General features: G+C 45.9%; 9 protein-coding genes and 1 long non-coding RNA gene across 11 annotated transcripts; 8 read left to right on the top strand and 2 right to left on the bottom strand.

Annotated features, from left to right (window-relative positions):
• The first annotated feature begins 292 nt into the window (after nt 1-292).
• LOC145696930 (DNA-directed RNA polymerase II subunit RPB2-like) lies at nt 293-4,586 on the top strand. The gene is made up of 9 exons (XM_081774049.1): nt 293-441; nt 545-775; nt 819-1,445; nt 1,490-3,442; nt 3,487-3,660; nt 3,707-3,858; nt 3,901-4,062; nt 4,107-4,206; nt 4,251-4,586. The coding sequence occupies exons 1-9, from the start codon at nt 391-393 to the stop codon at nt 4,362-4,364; spliced, it is 3,564 nt and encodes a 1,187-aa protein (XP_081630175.1). The 5' UTR covers nt 293-390; the 3' UTR covers nt 4,365-4,586.
• Nucleotides 4,465-5,243, top strand: LOC145696975 (large ribosomal subunit protein eL19-like). The gene is made up of 3 exons (XM_081774107.1): nt 4,465-4,613; nt 4,670-5,087; nt 5,152-5,243. Exons 1-3 carry the CDS (start codon nt 4,501-4,503, stop codon nt 5,197-5,199), a joined length of 579 nt encoding a protein of 192 aa, XP_081630233.1. The 5' UTR covers nt 4,465-4,500; the 3' UTR covers nt 5,200-5,243.
• LOC145697002 (uncharacterized) lies at nt 5,161-6,013 on the bottom strand. Its single transcript, XR_014133838.1, has 2 exons — nt 5,772-6,013; nt 5,161-5,238 (listed from the first exon to the last, which is right to left on the bottom strand). It is a non-coding gene; the product is annotated as an uncharacterized LOC145697002 (long non-coding RNA).
• On the top strand, nt 5,262-6,257 carry LOC145696983 (uncharacterized). The gene is made up of 3 exons (XM_081774118.1): nt 5,262-5,420; nt 5,782-6,068; nt 6,114-6,257. The coding sequence occupies exons 1-3, from the start codon at nt 5,306-5,308 to the stop codon at nt 6,171-6,173; spliced, it is 462 nt and encodes a 153-aa protein (XP_081630244.1). The 5' UTR covers nt 5,262-5,305; the 3' UTR covers nt 6,174-6,257.
• Nucleotides 6,258-6,334: 77 nt separating this feature from the next.
• Nucleotides 6,335-8,275, top strand: LOC145699340 (mitochondrial DNA helicase-like). Its single transcript, XM_081776606.1, has 4 exons — nt 6,335-6,536; nt 6,584-7,662; nt 7,715-7,941; nt 7,985-8,275. The coding sequence occupies exons 1-4, from the start codon at nt 6,355-6,357 to the stop codon at nt 8,246-8,248; spliced, it is 1,752 nt and encodes a 583-aa protein (XP_081632732.1). The 5' UTR covers nt 6,335-6,354; the 3' UTR covers nt 8,249-8,275.
• Nucleotides 8,265-9,364, top strand: LOC145699341 (uncharacterized). Its single transcript, XM_081776607.1, has 3 exons — nt 8,265-8,576; nt 8,621-9,065; nt 9,111-9,364. The coding sequence occupies exons 1-3, from the start codon at nt 8,321-8,323 to the stop codon at nt 9,307-9,309; spliced, it is 900 nt and encodes a 299-aa protein (XP_081632733.1). The 5' UTR covers nt 8,265-8,320; the 3' UTR covers nt 9,310-9,364.
• A 49-nt stretch (nt 9,365-9,413) lies between these two features.
• On the top strand, nt 9,414-10,348 carry LOC145697145 (zinc finger matrin-type protein 2-like). Its single transcript, XM_081774303.1, has 4 exons — nt 9,414-9,583; nt 9,629-9,758; nt 9,799-9,958; nt 10,005-10,348. Exons 1-4 carry the CDS (start codon nt 9,456-9,458, stop codon nt 10,271-10,273), a joined length of 687 nt encoding a protein of 228 aa, XP_081630429.1. The 5' UTR covers nt 9,414-9,455; the 3' UTR covers nt 10,274-10,348.
• A 4-nt stretch (nt 10,349-10,352) lies between these two features.
• LOC145697144 (uncharacterized) lies at nt 10,353-11,615 on the top strand. Its single transcript, XM_081774302.1, has 5 exons — nt 10,353-10,672; nt 10,713-10,959; nt 11,001-11,142; nt 11,186-11,289; nt 11,334-11,615. Exons 1-5 carry the CDS (start codon nt 10,389-10,391, stop codon nt 11,514-11,516), a joined length of 960 nt encoding a protein of 319 aa, XP_081630428.1. The 5' UTR covers nt 10,353-10,388; the 3' UTR covers nt 11,517-11,615.
• Nucleotides 11,616-11,618: 3 nt separating this feature from the next.
• On the top strand, nt 11,619-13,348 carry LOC145697143 (PC-esterase domain-containing protein 1B-like). Its single transcript, XM_081774300.1, has 3 exons — nt 11,619-11,756; nt 11,800-13,194; nt 13,234-13,348. Exons 1-3 carry the CDS (start codon nt 11,655-11,657, stop codon nt 13,249-13,251), a joined length of 1,515 nt encoding a protein of 504 aa, XP_081630426.1. The 5' UTR covers nt 11,619-11,654; the 3' UTR covers nt 13,252-13,348.
• A 3,229-nt stretch (nt 13,349-16,577) lies between these two features.
• Nucleotides 16,578-17,931, bottom strand: LOC145696796 (uncharacterized). Of its 2 annotated transcripts, none has more exons than XM_081773887.1 (6): nt 17,678-17,931; nt 17,310-17,636; nt 17,123-17,258; nt 16,895-17,062; nt 16,800-16,851; nt 16,578-16,711 (listed from the first exon to the last, which is right to left on the bottom strand). In XM_081773887.1, the coding sequence occupies exons 1-6, from the start codon at nt 17,814-17,816 to the stop codon at nt 16,586-16,588; spliced, it is 948 nt and encodes a 315-aa protein (XP_081630013.1). In that variant the 5' UTR covers nt 17,817-17,931; the 3' UTR covers nt 16,578-16,585. The 2 variants fall into 2 exon arrangements, with proteins under 2 accessions (XP_081630013.1, XP_081630014.1); XM_081773888.1 differs by having other exon boundaries at nt 16,590-16,772; nt 16,824-16,851.
• Between the last annotated feature and the right edge of the window lie 49 nt (nt 17,932-17,980).

Here is a 17,980-nt window from a genome sequence, read left to right as displayed (position 1 = left end):
GGTTAAATCTTTGAGACCCTGACTCAGGGTGCCGGGTCCAGTCTATAGTCACTCGTCAGAACTAGTCGATATTTAATCAAATTCGGGATGAGTCACCTTCTGGTGACCGAAAACAGTCGTCTTACGAAAAATAATTTTCTAGCAAAATTCCAGAATCGTAGTATCGGGCTCATGTGGTTACGTGTCGTTCCTCAGAGCGGGCGCGCGCTTCGATTGGCCGCCCGATTCTGGCTTAAAAACGAATGGGCCAATCAAACGGCGTCATTTGATAAACTGACTGCCCCTTGCCCACACCACTGTTCACAATTTCGTTTTCTTTCGAATGTTTCCGTTTTCCGAGAGACATAAAATGCAAAATTCAAATTTAAGAGATTTGAAACGGACTCCTGGATGAACTACGACGATGAGCTTGGTTCCTTCGGGGACCAGAATGAAATCTCGGTTAGTACACTCATTTTTTCTTTAAAATATTCTTGATATTCTTCTTGTTCGAGTCAATTTCTACAATTTTCCATCTCAACCGAATTCTTATTCGCATTTATAGCCAAATACGTGGCATGAGTCCTGTTGGACCATTATCACTGCGTATTTCGACGAAAAAGGCCTCGTTCGTCAGCAGTTGGAGTCCTTCGATGAATTCATCACCATGTCCGTCCAGCGGATTGTTGAAGAATCGCCCGTAATCGAGCTCCAGTCGGAGCCGAATTACAATGCCGGCGAGCCGGAAGAACCGACAAAGTACCAGATCAAGTTTGAGCAGATTTATCTCTCCAAGGTAATGCATTTTCTTTTTCCAATACACTCATTTTCATTGCTAGCCTACTCACTGGGAAGTCGGAACCGGTCCAAATCCGTTGATGCCCAACGAAGCTCGTCTCCGAAACCTGACTTACTGTGCTCCGTTGTACGTAGACATCAACAGAACCACCATCCGCAGCGACGATCCTCGCCCACACGAGGAAAAGCACGAAAAGATCTTCATCGGTCAAATCCCCATCATGCTCAGGTCAGAGTACTGTCTCCTCAGCGGCCTTTCCGATCGCGATTTGACCGAGTTGAACGAGTGTCCCCTCGACCCCGGAGGATACTTCGTCATCAACGGCTCCGAAAAAGTCGTCATCGCCCAGGAGAAAATGGCTAACAACACCGTCTACGTTTTCGAGAAAAAGGACTCAAAGTACGAACTCACTGCCGAATGCCGCTCATGTCTCGAGAACTCCTCTCGCCCCACGTCGACCATTTGGATCAACCTCTTGTCCCGTAGCGGTGGAACCGGTGTTAAGAAGTCCGCCATTGGTCGCCGAATCGCTGCTATCTTGCCTTACGTCAAACAGGATACGCCAATCATCATCGTTTTCCGAGCCCTAGGCTTTGTCTCCGATCGTGATATCTTGGAACACATCGTTTACGACTTTGATGATCCGGAAATGATGGAAATGGTCAAGGTAATAGTCACTTAAATTTTGTCAAAGAGTAAATGAAATTTCAGCCATCTATTGACGAAGCCTTCGTCATCCAAGAAGAAGCCGTTGCCCTCGATTTCATCGGTAAAAGAGGTGCTCGACCTGGTGTCACTCGCGAGAAGCGAATGAAGTACGCCAAAGAAATCCTCCAAAAAGAGTTGCTCCCTCACGTGGGTATCTCTGAATACTGCGAAACCAAAAAGGCATACTTCCTCGGCTACATGGTCAATCGTATTCTCCAGGCCGGTCTCGGTCGACGAGGCGAAGACGATCGAGATCACTACGGTAACAAGAGAATGGATCTTGCTGGCCCGCTCCTCGCTTTCCTCTTCCGATCACTTTTTAAGAAATTGACCAAGGATGCGCGAATGGCAGCGCAGAAAGAGATCGAAAAGGGAAAGCCCATGAACGTTCTTACCGCCATCAAAACGAAGATCATCACCGATGGTCTCAAGTATTCCCTCGCTACTGGTAACTGGGGTGATCAGCAAAAAGCATCTCAGTGCCGACCCGGTGTCTCTCAAGTCTTGAACAGATTGACCTACGCCTCTTCCCTCTCTCATCTCCGTCGACTGAACTCCCCCGTCGGCCGAGACGGAAAACTCGCAAAGCCCCGTCAGCTCCACTCAACACAGTGGGGCATGGTATGTCCAGCCGAAACTCCTGAAGGCCACGCCGTCGGTCTCGTCAAAAATCTTGCCCTCATGTCCTACATCTCTGTCGGTTCTCAGCCCAGTCCTATTCTTGAATTCTTGGAAGAATGGTCGATGGAAAATTTAGAAGAAATTACACCAAATTCCATCTCCGACGCCACCAAGATCTTTGTCAATGGCTGCTGGGTCGGTATCCATCGCGACCCTGAACAGCTCATGGGAACCCTTAGAAAGCTTCGTCGACAGATGGACATCATCGTTTCCGAAGTATCGATGGTCCGAGACATCAGAAACAGAGAAATCCGCATTTACACTGATGCCGGTCGAATTTGCCGCCCGCTCCTGATCGTTGAAGATCAACGACTTCTCCTCAAAAAAGATCATCTCGCCATGTTGAAAGACCCCGAATACTCGAATTACTCATGGACAGAGTTGATCAAAGCTGGAGTCGTCGAGTACATCGATACACTCGAAGAGGAGACGATCATGTGCGCAATGACGCCAGACGAGGTGAAGAAAACGGACGAGATGGCTTACTGCAGATCTTACACTCATTGCGAAATTCATCCTGCTATGATCTTAGGCGTCTGCGCTTCGATTGTCCCCTTCCCCGATCACAACCAGTCGCCGCGTAACACCTACCAGTCCGCTATGGGTAAACAGGCCGTCGGCGTCTTCGTCACCAACTTCCAGATTCGAATGGACACCATGGGCAACATCTGTTTCTACCCCCAGAAGCCTCTCTGCGTCACGAGATCAATGGAGTACCTTCGTTTCTCTGAACTTCCGGCCGGTATCAACACCATCGTCGCACTCTCTTGCTACACCGGTTACAACCAGGAAGATTCCCTCATTATGAACATGGCTTCAATCGATCGTGGTTTCCATCGATCTATTTATTACAGAGGGTACAGGGACACGGAGAACAAAAAGATCTTGGACCCCGAAGAGACATTCGAAAAGCCGGACAGAGCGACCACTCAAGGCATGCGACACGCCATCTACGACAAACTTGAAGACGACGGTCTCATCGCTCCTGGCACTCGTATCTCCGGTGATGATGTTATGATCGGCAAGACCATCGCGCTCCAGGACGGTGACGATGTCCTCGATCCGACGGCGAAGAAATACACAAAGAAGGACGCTTCTCTCTTTGCCAAGCCGACCGAGAAGGGTATCGTCGATTCCGTCATGGTCACGATTAACGAAGACGGTTACAAATTCGTCAAAATCCGTCTTCGATCAGTCCGAATCCCAGAAGTTGGAGATAAATTCGCCTCTCGTCACGGTCAGAAGGGTACCAACGGAATTATGCTCCGATGCGAGGTAATGCCTTTGAATTTTTAACCGATTCTCATCATTGTCTTCAGGACATGCTCTTCACACCTGATGGTATGCAGCCAGATTTGATTGTCAACCCTCACGCCATTCCATCGCGTATGACCATCGGTCATTTATTCGAGTGTTTGACGTCAAAGGTTGGCGCTATTAAGGGAGAGATTGGTGACGCTACACCATTCAATCCCTCCGTCACAGTACAGAAGGTAAAAAGTCGATGAAATGTTATCATTTCTAACTTTTTCTGTGAAGGTCTCTGATATTCTTCACGAGTATGAATATCAGCAGAGAGGAAACGAAGTGCTCTACTGCGGCTTCACTGGTAGAAAGATGAACACACAGGTCTTCTTCGGACCCACTTACTACCAGAGATTGAAGCATATGGTCAACGATAAGATTCACAGGTAACTTGGACTTGTCTCATTCAACTTTTAATCATGAATTAGTCGAGCCCGAGGTCCGGTTCAGCTGCTGAACAGACAGCCCATGGAAGGTCGATCACGTGATGGTGGTCTCCGATTCGGAGAAATGGAACGTGATTGTCAAATTGCGCACGGTGCCTCGCAGTTCTTGAAAGAGAGACTGTTCGAGGTTTCGGATCCTTACAAGTAAGATTAATCAAAATCCACCAGATAATAATATCTGCTTCTAGAGTACACGTGTGCAACTTGTGCGGTCTCATCTGCGTTGCAAACCTGACGAATAACTCGTTCGAGTGTCGATCTTGCTCAAACAAGACGAACATCTCACAGGTAAAATCCCTACTCTAAGTCGTTGAAACTCATGTAAATTTCAGGTCCGAATGCCGTACGCGTGCAAGCTCCTTTTCCAAGAGCTCATGTCGATGCAGATCGCTCCCCGAATGATGTGTCTGACCGAGGCCGAAATGAAGAAGGCCTCGAAACGCTAGTCAAATTTCTAAACTATTGTCACTTTTCACGTGTCCTTTTCTTCTCCGACGCGCCTGCCACCAAAGGCCGCCACTAAATCTACTGCCGAAAATATTCAAAAAGCAAGTCTCTAACCTCCGCCCTTTTTAGACAACCATGTCGGCTCTCCTCCTTCAGAAGCGGCTCGCCGCCGCTGTCATGAAGTGCGGTAAAAACAAGGTCTGGTTGGACCCCAATGAAAACCAGAACATCTCCAACGCCAACTCGAGGTAAGTTGACGTTTCGTGCGTTTGCCGTGTTTAGTAAGTCGCTAACAATTTACCAGGCATCAGGTGCGACGACTCATCAAGGATGGTCTGATCATCAAGAAGCCCACCGTTGTCCACTCTCGGGCCCGAGCACGAGCCAACACCGAAGCCCGACGAAAGGGTCGACACACTGGCCCCGGTAAGCGACTCGGTACTGCCAACGCTCGTATGCCCGTCAAGCTCCTCTGGATGCGACGTCAGCGAGTTCTCCGACGACTTTTGGCCAAGTACCGAAAGCAGGAGAAGGTCGACAAGCACATGTACCACGAGCTTTACCTCAAGGCGAAGGGTAATGTCTTCAAGAACAAGCGAGTCTTGATGGAGCACATCCACAAGGAGAAGGCCCGACGAAGCCGAGCCGCTATGTTCCGAGCCCAGGCTCACGTCCAGCGAGAGAAGAACAAGCTCAAGCGAGAGAAGCGAGCTGCCAAGCAGGTTCGTGATTTCTCTTCCTTGATTTCACCATCATTTTTGAACACTTTTCTCAATCCCTTTTTAGGACGAAAAGAAGGCCTCCGTTCTCGCTGCCCTTGCTGCCGCCAAATAAATCCGGCTCCGGCCATTTGCGTACGGATTCTGTCGATTTCTGGACTTGTGGTTGTGTAAGATAACTATTCATTGTTTTGAGTTTAGACAGGTAGGATCGGCCAAATATGCAGATCTTCGTTAAAACCCTAACGGGTAAAACGATCACCCTTGAGGTCGAAGCTTCTGACACCATCGAGAATGTCAAGGCTAAGATCCAGGACAAGGAGGGAATTCCCCCAGGAACGAGTCTGAAAAAGGATTTTCGATTCGATACACTTCTTGGAAGGGGAGACCTGAGGATCGGTCCGGGTTGCAATTGTTTTGTCCACGAGGTTTATTTTCGCGTTTTCTAAATCTCACTTGTTGCATATCGGCTTGATCCTGCCAGGCCGAGTATAAATCATTTAAATGAACTGTATTTTTATCTCTAAATTCGCTCGCTTTTCTCATTGTTTCGCTGTTAGAAATTGCTCGACTCGGTCTGGCAAAATCGTCGATAACGCAAGGACAAGCTTGCTCCCGTGACTCTGATCTCTCAGGCTTTTTCCTTACCTATAGAACTTTACCTCAACCCACGGAACCATTTTTGACTCCATATAAGATCAGCAACGATTAATCTTCGCTGGTAAACAGCTTGAGGATGGTCGAACTCTTTCTGACTACAACATCCAGAAGGAGTCCACCCTTCACCTTGTGCTCCGACTTCGAGGTGGTGGTAAGAAGCGAAAGAAGAAGGTCTACACCACCCCCAAGAAGAACAAGCATAAGAGAAAGAAGGAGAAGCTCCGAGTTCTCAAATACTACAAGGTCGACGACAACGGCAAGGTCACTCGACTCCGCAAGGAATGCCCTGTCGCCGGCCCCGGTTGCTTCATGGCCAACCACAAGGTAAAAATCAACTGGGAGAACTTTCCGTTTATCTCATTATTTTAGGACCGATATTACTCCGGTAAGAACGGCCACACCATCTTCATCGACAAGTCCAAGAAGTAAATGGCCGATTACGGTGAAGCCCTTCTCATGTTCTTTTGCTGGTGTTGAACCATCTTTCTGCCAATAAACATGATGAAGATGTAATATTTACACTTGTTGTTTTTCTCTTTCGGTCGTAGAGTGTAGTGAGCAAGAGAAGCCGCATTTTAACGAAGCAGTAGTAACTTAGATTGATTAAAGAATGCGCACGTGTACGCAGAACTACGTCAGAACAATCGTGCTAAAGCGAAGGTCATCGCATTTATCTGAGGATTCATTCAAGTTGTATGGGAACAGAAAAACATATTTTTGTCAGAAGCTCGGGGCCTTATATCATTTTTGCGAAGCTAAAAACTTGCTCGAAAGCTCGAAGATTCTGGAAGGGTAATTTTTCTACTCCGTCAATTTTCTCGATTAAAATTTTCATCAAGGGATTACGAGGCGAGATTTCAAACGATTCTTGACGAGCATGAAGTTAAATTTCCCCTCCCAATGAGTCAGATTCATTATAAGAATGTTGAGCGGTTAAAATTCCTGAAATCAAATGGAGTTCTCTTTGTTGATATTCCTTTTCACGAGGATGAAAATTTTCTACGCGACGAAAATGTCCACGCTGTCAAAATATACGACTCTCCTGACAACTTTTCATATGTACCGAGCACGGGAAATCACAATTATGCCGGTTTATTTTCATGGCGCGAGTTTGACCGTGTGATCGTTGTTGAAGACGAGTGGGATGCCCTTTGTTTGGAACCTACTGCTGCGAGAATTCAAAAAGGCGTGCTGCCCATTTCTGGCGCGGAAAACTCTTCACTCTTCAAAAGAACAATTCTGGAGATGAAAAAGGAAATTATAATCTGGCCAGGCCAGCTTGTTGCTAAATACCCAGATATCTTTGAGGATCTTGATGACTCAAAAATAACGACCGTTAGCTCGTCAATTCCACGACCAAAGCATCATCGATCCACGCTTACTCTTTTAAATGTTCTGATCAGAGAAACTGGCGATGTAGTCAACCTTGGAGCGAATATGGCCCGATCTTTTGTTCAAAGTCAAACTGCAGCGGAATCGATAAAATTTACCCGGTTCTCGATGCTCAACGAAAATCTCGGTGGCCTGCGGAAAGGAGAATTGACACTCTTCTCGGGTCACACAGGAAAGGGAAAAACAACATTTCTCTCAGAATATTCGATAGACTTGGCTCTCAATGGAGCAAAAACGCTTTGGTGCTCGTTTGAAATGAAACTAGAGGCGCTGCAAAATATGCAGGCTATGCAACTCTGCCAGAAATCTTCCGAAGACTGCCAAATTGAATACGAATTCGTTCAGGAAAAACTTGGAAATCTTGGAATTCTAGCGTTGAATTCCGAGCCAGGCTCGATGGATCCTAATGAGCTTGTTGATAAGCTGAAAGAACTGATAGAGAATCATAGAATCGATCATATAATTATCGATAATATGCAGTTTCTGATATTTGGAACGAGCTCGGACGATGCTTACATGAGCCAAGGTAAATAACCTACCAATTTAAAACTGAATAATTATTAATTACCATTTCTTAGATAACACGATAAGAATGCTGCGTGAATTAGCTACATTTACCGATGTTCACGTAACAGTAATCTGTCACCCGCGAAAAACAAGCAATGTCAGCAAGAAAGATGGGTACTCATTTTTGACGGAATATGACCTCTCTGGGAGAGCGAGATCAGTCCAGGAAGCCGATAATGTAATCATACTTCAAACATCACAGGATATCGAAACCGGGGTCCGGAAAGATTGGATACAGGTATCTTCGAAATCAACTTTAATCTTTGTTAAGAGTTTTTTAGATTCACAAATGTCGACATGGAGAAATCGGAAAATTCGGCCTCAAATACAACCGTGATACAAAAACTTATCTTCAAGAAAGCGACTGGCCATATATTTTCGATTATTCTGATGGCTACGATGACTTTATAACTAGCGAGAGCAGAGAAATGACAAATACTGTAGATTTCTGCCTGCCAGATAGAAGAGTGGATAGATTGAAAGACTTTCTCGATGAGGAATCTGTGGATCTGTTTCTTGAAGAAAATGATACTTTATCCGACTAAATCTCTTTCGAAATGTAAAAATAATGACAATCCTTATTTCAGACCTTGGAAATTGAAAAGTAGGACTGAAAAATGGAAAAGCCTGAAATGTTTTCGACTCCTCGAAAGAAGCTCCAATCTCCCTTTCTCGCAAGAATTCAAGCAGATGAGAGCTGCAACTTCCCTTCTCCAGGAATTTTGACGAACAAGAACAAGCAGACCTCAACTCCTTTCAACAAACGATCGCCGAAAGAAGTCACCTTCCATATTCCAGACATATCCGTCATCAACAGTGAAACACCACAGAGAAAGAGTATCCAGAAGGAAAATAAACTTCCACTGCCAAGAGGTAAGAATGACTCTTCCTACTATCTTGAACCGTTTTTCTTTCAGTGAACAGTCCAGCAAAAAACATCTTCTCTGACATGGACTCGGACGCATTTCACAGCTGCGTGGAAGAATTTAGCGACGATCAGTCTGAAATTAAAGACTCCAAAGGGCGCATCTTCCATGAAATAACAAATGACAACGAGCAATCCTTCGCAAAAGATTTGAATGAAAACTTGACGAAGTTTGAAACGCCAAATGAGCAGAAGCAAGCTTCGAAACTTGCCCTCGAAAAGTCGATCTACATGACTCCCTCTGAAAATGTGACGATAAATTTGATGAAGAAAGAAAAACCGATGTACTTCACACCTGCCGAAAAATTAAAGGATAGTCGATTTGGATCCGCTACGGAATACTACACGCCGAATTACATCCCTCAATCCCCTGCTCCGAGATCAGGCAAACTTGAAGACGTAACCAACCGTCTCTCGAACTTGCTTGATAATATCAGGTACATTTCTACAAACCAGAAGCCTCTCTTATCGCCATATTATAGACCCACAAATCAGATGATGCTCGAGGGCCGCATCGACGAACTCGAAAGTCAAAATCTCGAGTTGAAGCAAAAGCTGCTGGCAATCACAGAAGAGCTCTCTTCCCTTGGCGCATACAATATTCAAACAGACTTTCTTGAAAATCTCCAGATTCGAGTTGACACTCACATTGCAAAAGTTCATGAAATAATCGACGAGTAATCGTACTTTTCACAGCCTGCGCCGCTTCACCACTCCATTTACAGATACAAATACACACGGGAAATTTTTAAACGGCCGAAGTCTCATATGATTGTTTTAGAATGTCCACTTTTGCGGAGGACATCAAGGCGAAGATCCGGAAGAATATGTCCGGGAATAAAAACGCTCTCACACCTCCTGAAAAGGAGAAAGAATTGGTGACAGAGGATGATCGAGGTCGGCGACTTTGGGATCGAGGCGAGTACCAGAAGATTGCTCAACATCGTCTCAAAGTGTAGGAAACTAAAATTATCGCCGTGGCACTCATTTTTTATTAAAGCGACATGGAAAAAGCTACAAAATACGGCCCAGACGCGAACCTTGAAAAGCGAGACTTGCCCAGCTCAATGCGAGATCCCGTTCAAGCTCGAAAGAAAAAGCTTGACATGGAAAGTGGAATCGGGAAAACGGTAAATTAGCATCTCTCATTCTAGTCTGAAGAAGCTCTAGGTCGCGATCAGTTTCGAAAACGGGAATAACGGCAAGGGCTCTGGCGGATACTACTGCTCAGTTTGTGATGTCAATGTCAAAGATTCAAGAGCGTACTTGAACCACATGAATGGAAGAAGACATCAGAGGAATATGGGCTTCAACCCTTACAAACTGCCAGGTTTCGTGCCTTCTCTGGCCAAAGTTAACCTAGTTGAACCATTTAGAATCAAGCGTCGTCGGTGTGAGACAAGTCTTCGCTGATCGAATAAAAAAGATGGAAGAACTGAAAAAGACCGGAGGCATGACCTTCGAAAAGCAACAAGCCGAGCGAAAAGCTCAAGCCGAAGCCGACGAAGAGTGGCACAAGCAATATAAGAAAGAATGCAAAAAGGCGAAAAAGAGAAAGATCGCCGCAGCTTGTGAAAGTCTCGAAGATCCACTATCAGCTTCAGTAATGGGCTTTGCTTCATTTGGCGCCAAAAAGAAGCATTGAATCTGAAATGCCTTTTCTTTTTTTCTCACACCTTCTTTTCTCATGCATTATCGGATAAATTCTATGTCTTTTCAATCCTCCCTCTTTCTCATCCCTTTTTTTTTCTAGACCTCGAATGCCACCGGTTCAAGTGGTAAATGAAGAGATGGCTTTCATCGATGACATGGATGACTTCCAAAAGAGAAATGCGAAAACCGATCCAGACATAAACGAGCTTTCGATTCGGGTTCAAAAACTGCGCAACTCTCCTCAATCACAAATGGTCCTACGGCTTCAGAAACTTGCAAAGTTGTACGAAGAATCAGCGCGAGTGAAGAGGCGAATGAAATTTATCCAAGAAAAACTCGAGGAGAACGAGCAAAAGAACCGCTTTGAACAGGCTACTATCGAACTGTTAAAGTATGGAGCGAAATTTGATATTTTGTCAAGTCAGTTTTAGGGCGGAAAGAAAAAGAAAGCTGGACAATATATCGGACCTAGGGCTGAAAATCATCGAAGGCTCAAACAACCTGGAAAGCGAACGATCAACAGCATCAGAAACACACGCGGAAAATTCAGAATTACGGGAAGAACAAATTTCTGAATCTAAAAAGCTTCTCCAGGGATACCTCAGCATAACTGATCCAAAACCAATCATCAGTGCCTTGCCAAAAGCACCTCATTCCGTTCGCAGAAGAAACTTATCCGTAAGGAATTTCAAATTTTTTTATCGCCAATTTTTACTCAGGGAAAGAACAAGAAACAAATGGAAGAAGCAGAAGATAAGTTTGAGATCGCAAATGTTGCGCGATTCATTTCAGTTTCATCAGCTTCCCTCGGTCATTGCTTACGAGTTTTACCCACGCCAACTGATTTCGAAATAGTGAAAAGTACGTTTTATGTAGGAGGAATAATTTCAAAAGATGGTTCTAGCGCAAGATGGAAAGAAAGGCTCGGTTTCATATGAAGACCCCCGCGCGGAGAAGTATTTGAGGGCGATTGTTGATGAACTCGATAATTTGAGACTTATTCGAAAGGTAAAATCTATCTTCATTTGCCTGCGTTCACGTTTGTTTAAAAGAGCAAGGGGCTGATCAATTTTATCGAAGACAAATCAGCATCGAAGTTCTCCGCGGAGCCAGTGAAACTCGCCATTAATCAACGAGCAAACCTCATGCGAAACGATCTTTTCTCCCGCTCCTCCAAGTCTAAATCTGCTCGATCCGCTCATCGGCAAGCATCGTCGATTCCAGATCTCACGTGATCGACTTTTCTGACGCTTTCAACTTTACGTGCATTTTTACTGATTTACCTGATGTCTTCTATTCTTCATTCTTTAATTGTTCATTCTATTTAAAAGCAAGGCGCTAGAAAACTTTTAAATTCATGAATTCAAGAGATAATGGAAAGGAAATCGCAACAAGAAGGGGAACTCTTCTTTTCCGAACATGCTAGAGCGATATTGAAGAATAAATACATAATGATAATTGGCGATTCAGTCCAGGTTTTAACGCTTTAGTGAGGCTGATGGTCAAAGTTAAATTAAGAGATGCGTGTATAAAGACCTCGTCTCTCTGATCGAAGATGGCAGTATGATGACTGAACACGAAAAGCGCTTCAAAGTAGAGGCATGCTTCCGAGGAGACAGATTGGTCGCATCTACGGCGAAAATGAACGGAACGAACTTTTGCGAGGTGCGAGAATGGCGAGGAATAGCCGGGGAAGATGGATGGGAGGATTCGTTTCTCATTCGATTTATTTTTGTCACGAGAGTCTTCAGCGAGGGCCTGAAAGCGATGATTTCGACTTATTGCGAAGATCATTTTCCAGATGTAATCTACATTCAGAGTACTTTTTGGGACGTGACAAGATATGGCGATGGCGAAGAAATCCGCGGGCAACGTTACTTTCCTCAATTTACTTACAATTTGCGTCTTCTCGTCGATCACGTTGACGAACTCTACAAAGCCGAGAACGAAAGAAGAGAGAAAGAAAACCAGCAAAAGAGAGATAAGCCGTTGAAAATATGGCGCAGTGCTCTTCCAATCAGCCGGCATACTTTTGGAGGCCTTGTGGAAGAAATTCAATTCGGAGGTGCCTCTGAAAGCTTCAGAAGAGACATTGGATTTGCTAACGTTGCCGCTCAAAAAGTCATAGAAACCACTGACTGGGCATATTTGGATGCACATTACATGTTCAGAAAGATACAGAATCAAGACAAGCTGCGGGAGAACGACGGCGTGCACTGGAACCAAATCGCTCATCGCTGGCTCAGCTTCTTGTTTCTAAAAACCTGCTGCGAAGAGTGGGGTTATGAAATAGAAACCCCCGTTGATATCAAAGACGAAAAAGAAGGAGGCAATCCTTCTTTAGAGCGACTATTCGGCAATGCCATGGAACGAGCACTTACGCAAAGAAGAAAATACAGAGCTGTAAAGCGAAAGCGCGAAACTGAAAATGCGGCAGTTGCAAAAAGACACTCACTAGACAGTCAGAAAATCGAGAAAGCGCAAGAGAATATCGACCCAACAAAAGATCCTTCCACCGAAGAGCCTGACAGTAAACGACGAAAGTCGGAAATCATCCCGCGAAATACACAAACTCCTCGTGGAGGAGGAAGAGGTGGTGGCAGAGGACGAGGTTTTCATCGCATGCCTTTTACTCCACATTTGCCCCAGCAGTCAGGTTGGGCCGAGGACTGGGCCCCTCGAGATCCATGGGGTTGTCCTCCAGATCCGTGGGCTGGTCCCCCAGATCCATGGGCTGCTCCTCCAAATCAATGGGCTTACCCTCCTGATCCGTGGCATCAACATTACTTTGATGGCCCACCTGCACCAGAAATTTGGAATGGTCCTCCAAATTATGCTTGCCCTGGTGGATGGAATGGGCCTCCACAAGGAAGCTGGCGCCCTACAGTTCCGAGAAAACAGAAAACACCAAAGGTATGCTAACTCTTGGAAGCAATATCTAACAGTTCTCAGAATACGCCGAAGAAATAGAATTCAATTAACATTACATTTGCCCATTTATCTTCACTGCTGTTATATCACTTATGAGAACGGTCATTTCATTCCTGTTACTAAATATATTTATCGAGATATCCATACCGATGATTTTTGATGATTGCCCCGAAAACTTAAGCCCGAATTAGCGACACCAAGCGAGCATTTGCCTCGTTCCTGGTGCCTGGAGGACCCCTCCTGGTGGAAGAATTTTAAATTGAAAGAAGAATAATCTCTTCCAGGGAAATCTTCGTTGAACAAATTTCTCGTCACGTTAACAAAATATTTCGCGATAAAAAATCACGTGGATTTTTGGAGGACCCCGGAGGACCTCACCTGATGGAAGATTTTGAGAGAAGACGACATTGGGGAACCATATTTATATACTTTACTTTAACTTCTTGTCATAAATATGTCCTTAATTTTATCATGTAACATTTTGGAGGACCCGGAGGACCATGGAAATGGAAGAATTTTAACCAAATTGAGGAAAAATAATATCTTCAAGGGAATTATCCGGTATACCGAAAATGGTATTCATTTGAAGTCCATACTAAGTAAAAACCATAACTAAAACTCGGGAAGAATAAACTGGGATAAATTTAAAAACGGGTGTGGGTGGGGTTGGGGATAGATTTGAGACTGATCATCTCTAATCTTATCCAAGCCTTAGTCAAGCCCATTTAAATAAAAAAGCCAGGGACGGGGCTGAGACGGCCCGAAGGGCCGTCAAGCCCATTTAAATAAAAAAGCCAGGGACGGGGCTGAGACGGCCCGAAGGGCCGTCAAGCCCATTTAAATAAAAAAGCCAGGGACGGGGCTGAGACGGCCCGAAGGGCCGTCAAGCCCATTTAAATAAAAAAGCCAGGGACGGGGCTGAGACGGCCCGAAGGGCCGTCAAGCCCATTTAAATAAAAGCCAGGGACGGGGCTGAGACGGCCCGAAGGGCCGTCAAGCCCATTTAAATAAAAGCCAGGGACGGGGCTGAGACGGCCCGAAGGGCCGTCAAGCCCATTTAAATAAAAAGCCAGGGACGGGGCTGAGACGGCCCGAAGGGCCGTCAAGCCCATTTAAATAAAAGCCAGGGACGGGGCTGAGACGGCCCGAAGGGCCGTCAAGCCCATTTAAATAAAAGCCAGGGACGGGGCTGAGACGGCCCGAAGGGCCGTCAAGCCCATTTAAATAAAAAGCCAGGGACGGGGCTGAGACGGCCCGAAGGGCCGTCAAGCCCATTTAAATAAAAGCCAGGGACGGGGCTGAGACGGCCCGAAGGGCCGTCAAGCCCATTTAAATAAAAGCCAGGGACGGGGCTGAGACGGCCCGAAGGGCCGTCAAGCCCATTTAAATAAAAGCCAGGGACGGGGCTGAGACGGCCCGAAGGGCCGTCAAGCCCATTTAAATAAAAGCCAGGGACGGGGCTGAGACGGCCCGAAGGGCCGTCAAGCCCATTTAAATAAAAGCCAGGGACGGGGCTGAGACGGCCCGAAGGGCCGTCAAGCCCATTTAAATAAAAGCCAGGGACGGGGCTGAGACGGCCCGAAGGGCCGTCAAGCCCATTTAAATAAAAGCCAGGACGGGGCTGAGACGGCCCGAAGGGCCGTCAAGCCCATTTAAATAAAAGCCAGGACGGGGCTGAGACGGCCCGAAGGGCCGTCAAGCCCATTTAAATAAAAGCCAGGGACGGGGCTGAGACGGCCCGAAGGGCCGTCAAGCCCATTTAAATAAAAGCCAGGGACGGGGCTGAGACGGCCCGAAGGGCCGTCAAGCCCATTTAAATAAAAAAGCCAGGGACGGGGCTGAGACGGCCCGAAGGGCCGTCAAGCCCATTTAAATAAAAAAGCCAGGGACGGGGCTGAGACGGCCCGAAGGGCCGTCAAGCCCATTTAAATAAAAAAGCCAGGGACGGGGCTGAGACGGCCCGAAGGGCCGTCAAGCCCATTTAAATAAAAAAGCCAGGGACGGGGCTGAGACGGCCCGAAGGGCCGTCAAGCCCATTTAAATAAAAAAGCCAGGGACGGGGCTGAGACGGCCCGAAGGGCCGTCAAGCCCATTTAAATAAAAAAGCCAGGGACGGGGCTGAGACGGCCCGAAGGGCCGTCAAGCCCATTTAAATAAAAGCCAGGACGGGGCTGAGACGGCCCGAAGGGCCGTCAAGCCCATTTAAATAAAAGCCAGGGACGGGGCTGAGACGGCCCGAAGGGCCGTCAAGCCCATTTAAATAAAAGCCAGGGACGGGGCTGAGACGGCCCGAAGGGCCGTCAAGCCCATTTAAATAAAAGCCAGGGACGGGGCTGAGACGGCCCGAAGGGCCGTCAAGCCCATTTAAATAAAAGCCAGGGACGGGGCTGAGACGGCCCGAAGGGCCGTCAAGCCCATTTAAATAAAAAGCCAGGGACGGGGCTGAGACGGCCCGATAATTTAAAACCTTCTTCCCCGCTGCTCCCGCAGCCCCGCGGGAGCATTTTTGAGTTTTCGCGGCGCGGGAAGGGGCGGGAAGAAGGCATGAAAATTTACGGCGGGAGCGGGGGAGGGGGAAGGATCTCACGAAAATCTCGAGGGAGCGGGGGAGGGGGAAAGAATATCCAAATATCTTGGGGGAGCGGGGGCGCGGGAGAAATTTTCCTCTCCCCCGCTCCCGCGGGGGCTCGCGGGAGCTTGCGGCGCGGGAAATTTCGAACTCTGCACTAAGAAGCCAAAATATGGCTGTTCCAAAATTTTCGATTTTTTTACGAAAAATGTTGACGGTTGGGGTTTATATTTTTAATTTTTATAGTAAATTACTACATAAATTTAAAAGTTAGGCCATGCTTCAGGAGCCTGTAGCGTAGTGGTATCGCTCTGGAAATTGGGGCGGGCGGCGCGAGATCGAATCTCGCCCCTGCCGTTTTTTCATCCATTCTGGTTCAAGCGATTTTAAAATTTTATCTTCGGTTTCAGAATTTTTACCTTAGACAAGCTTTAATTTAATTTGCTCAGATTTAGAATTCAGAATAAAATCGTATTTATTTATTTTATTGTTCATTGAATTTTTTAATTAATTCTTTATATTCAAGTTTGATTTTTGTGACATCTTTAATATTTTTACTTAATAACACCACCACCAGGCCCAAACACCACCATTTATCAATTTTTTTAATTGAGTCTGCTCTGGAGCAAAAGTAAGAAAGCGGTGAGGACTTTTTAGGCTAGCACAAGAGCGCCTTCGTGCGGCAAAGGGCAGGTATCCATATATGGATACCTCGATTTTTTCGGGGCAATGCATTGAAATCATCGGTATTATCTCTAGCAGATGAATTATCCTCCTAGAGAATCGTTTGGTGAAATAAATTCTTTATTTTATGCTCATGCTGACAGCACTAGGTGTTTCAAAGTTGATGTGACTGTTGTTGATTGAGTCGACTCTAAATTCCTTCCGGCTTGGTTTTTTCAACCCAAACGATCTTCGCGGTCTCTTTGTCTTTGATGGTATGACTTTCAACAAATTTCGGCAGCCCGTGCCAGATATTTTTGCGCTTTCTCTAAATTTATCTCGTTGTCATACCGGCCAAAAAGGGTGAAATGTAGCGAACCTTTTTCTTTGTACATCCTTTCTTTGAGCTAAAAGTCAAGGTAAAGATAAACCATCAGGAGTTTAGCATACCTCCAAATAATAATCAAGCATACAAGAGTGAGAATAATGACGAAAATTGCTGCCCATTGCCAAGATGTTTTTCTGTCAGGCGAGATTTTCATGGTGACGGTTGTTACTGACTCCTCCGGTAGATTGTTTGATACAAGAGCTTCGAATTTGTAGTCATTCCGTTCATAACTGTTGAGTGAATCTCGAACTCATCGAGGTATTAATTTTATGAGTTTAATCGACTCTTGCCTGGACCAGTCAATGGTGTCTTTCGTGAGCTGTGTAGTAGATGTCTCCCTTGTCGTGATTTTATGAGCGGATGAATACTGGCTAGTCGTTTTCTCCAAAAGTATGGCACGACACTTGAGTCGTATTCCGAAACTTCCTAGGAAAAGTAGTCAGATCATCTGACTCAGATGTTTATGAGATTTAGAACCTTTGTGATTTTCAGGGGTAAATGCAACGAACTGGACGATTCCTGGATCAGGCAAGTAGATTGAAGGCTGCAATAGTTGAAAATTGATGTCTCTCGTGAGTTTACAATCGAGCACGGCTCCGTTTCGTACAACAGTGACATTTTGGTTCAAAGACGGGAGGATTATTTCACAAGAATCGATCCACGGTCGCATATTTTCTGGATAATTGTCGAAGGCATAGATGACTCGTACATTCTCGCCCATTGCTATTGACTGACTCGTGATGTGCTTGCCGACGTAGTCGCCATTCATCTTAATCGGCTCATTCCGAGACGTTACCAAAAGTGCTTATTCGGTTTAGCGGCGCAAGAATTTTAAAGATGATTACCTCTCACGGTGCAACTCCAGTCACTCTTGCTTTTCAGCATCGGGATCACAGGACTCGTACAATCAGAGCAAGAAGGCTGAAGACCAAGATCATGGACGATGATTTTTTGCTTAGGAAACTCGCATCGGAAGTTGCACATCTTGAAGGCGCAAACATTCCCTTGACAAGATTGACTCGCCCAGCCAGAATACGGGCCGATCCTTGACGACTGGGAAACTAGTTTTAGAAAGAGACCTGATACATGGTCGCGAGGATGTTTTCAGACCATCTAACCAAATTATTCTGAATGAAGCGACGTCTAAA

This window comes from Oikopleura dioica, chromosome 2 (genome assembly GCF_907165135.1).
Source record: "Oikopleura dioica chromosome 2, OKI2018_I68_1.0, whole genome shotgun sequence".
Lineage (NCBI taxonomy): Eukaryota > Metazoa > Chordata > Appendicularia > Copelata > Oikopleuridae > Oikopleura > Oikopleura dioica.
Note: the sequence above shows the minus strand (reverse complement) of the source record. Positions and strands in the feature narration are given on the sequence as shown.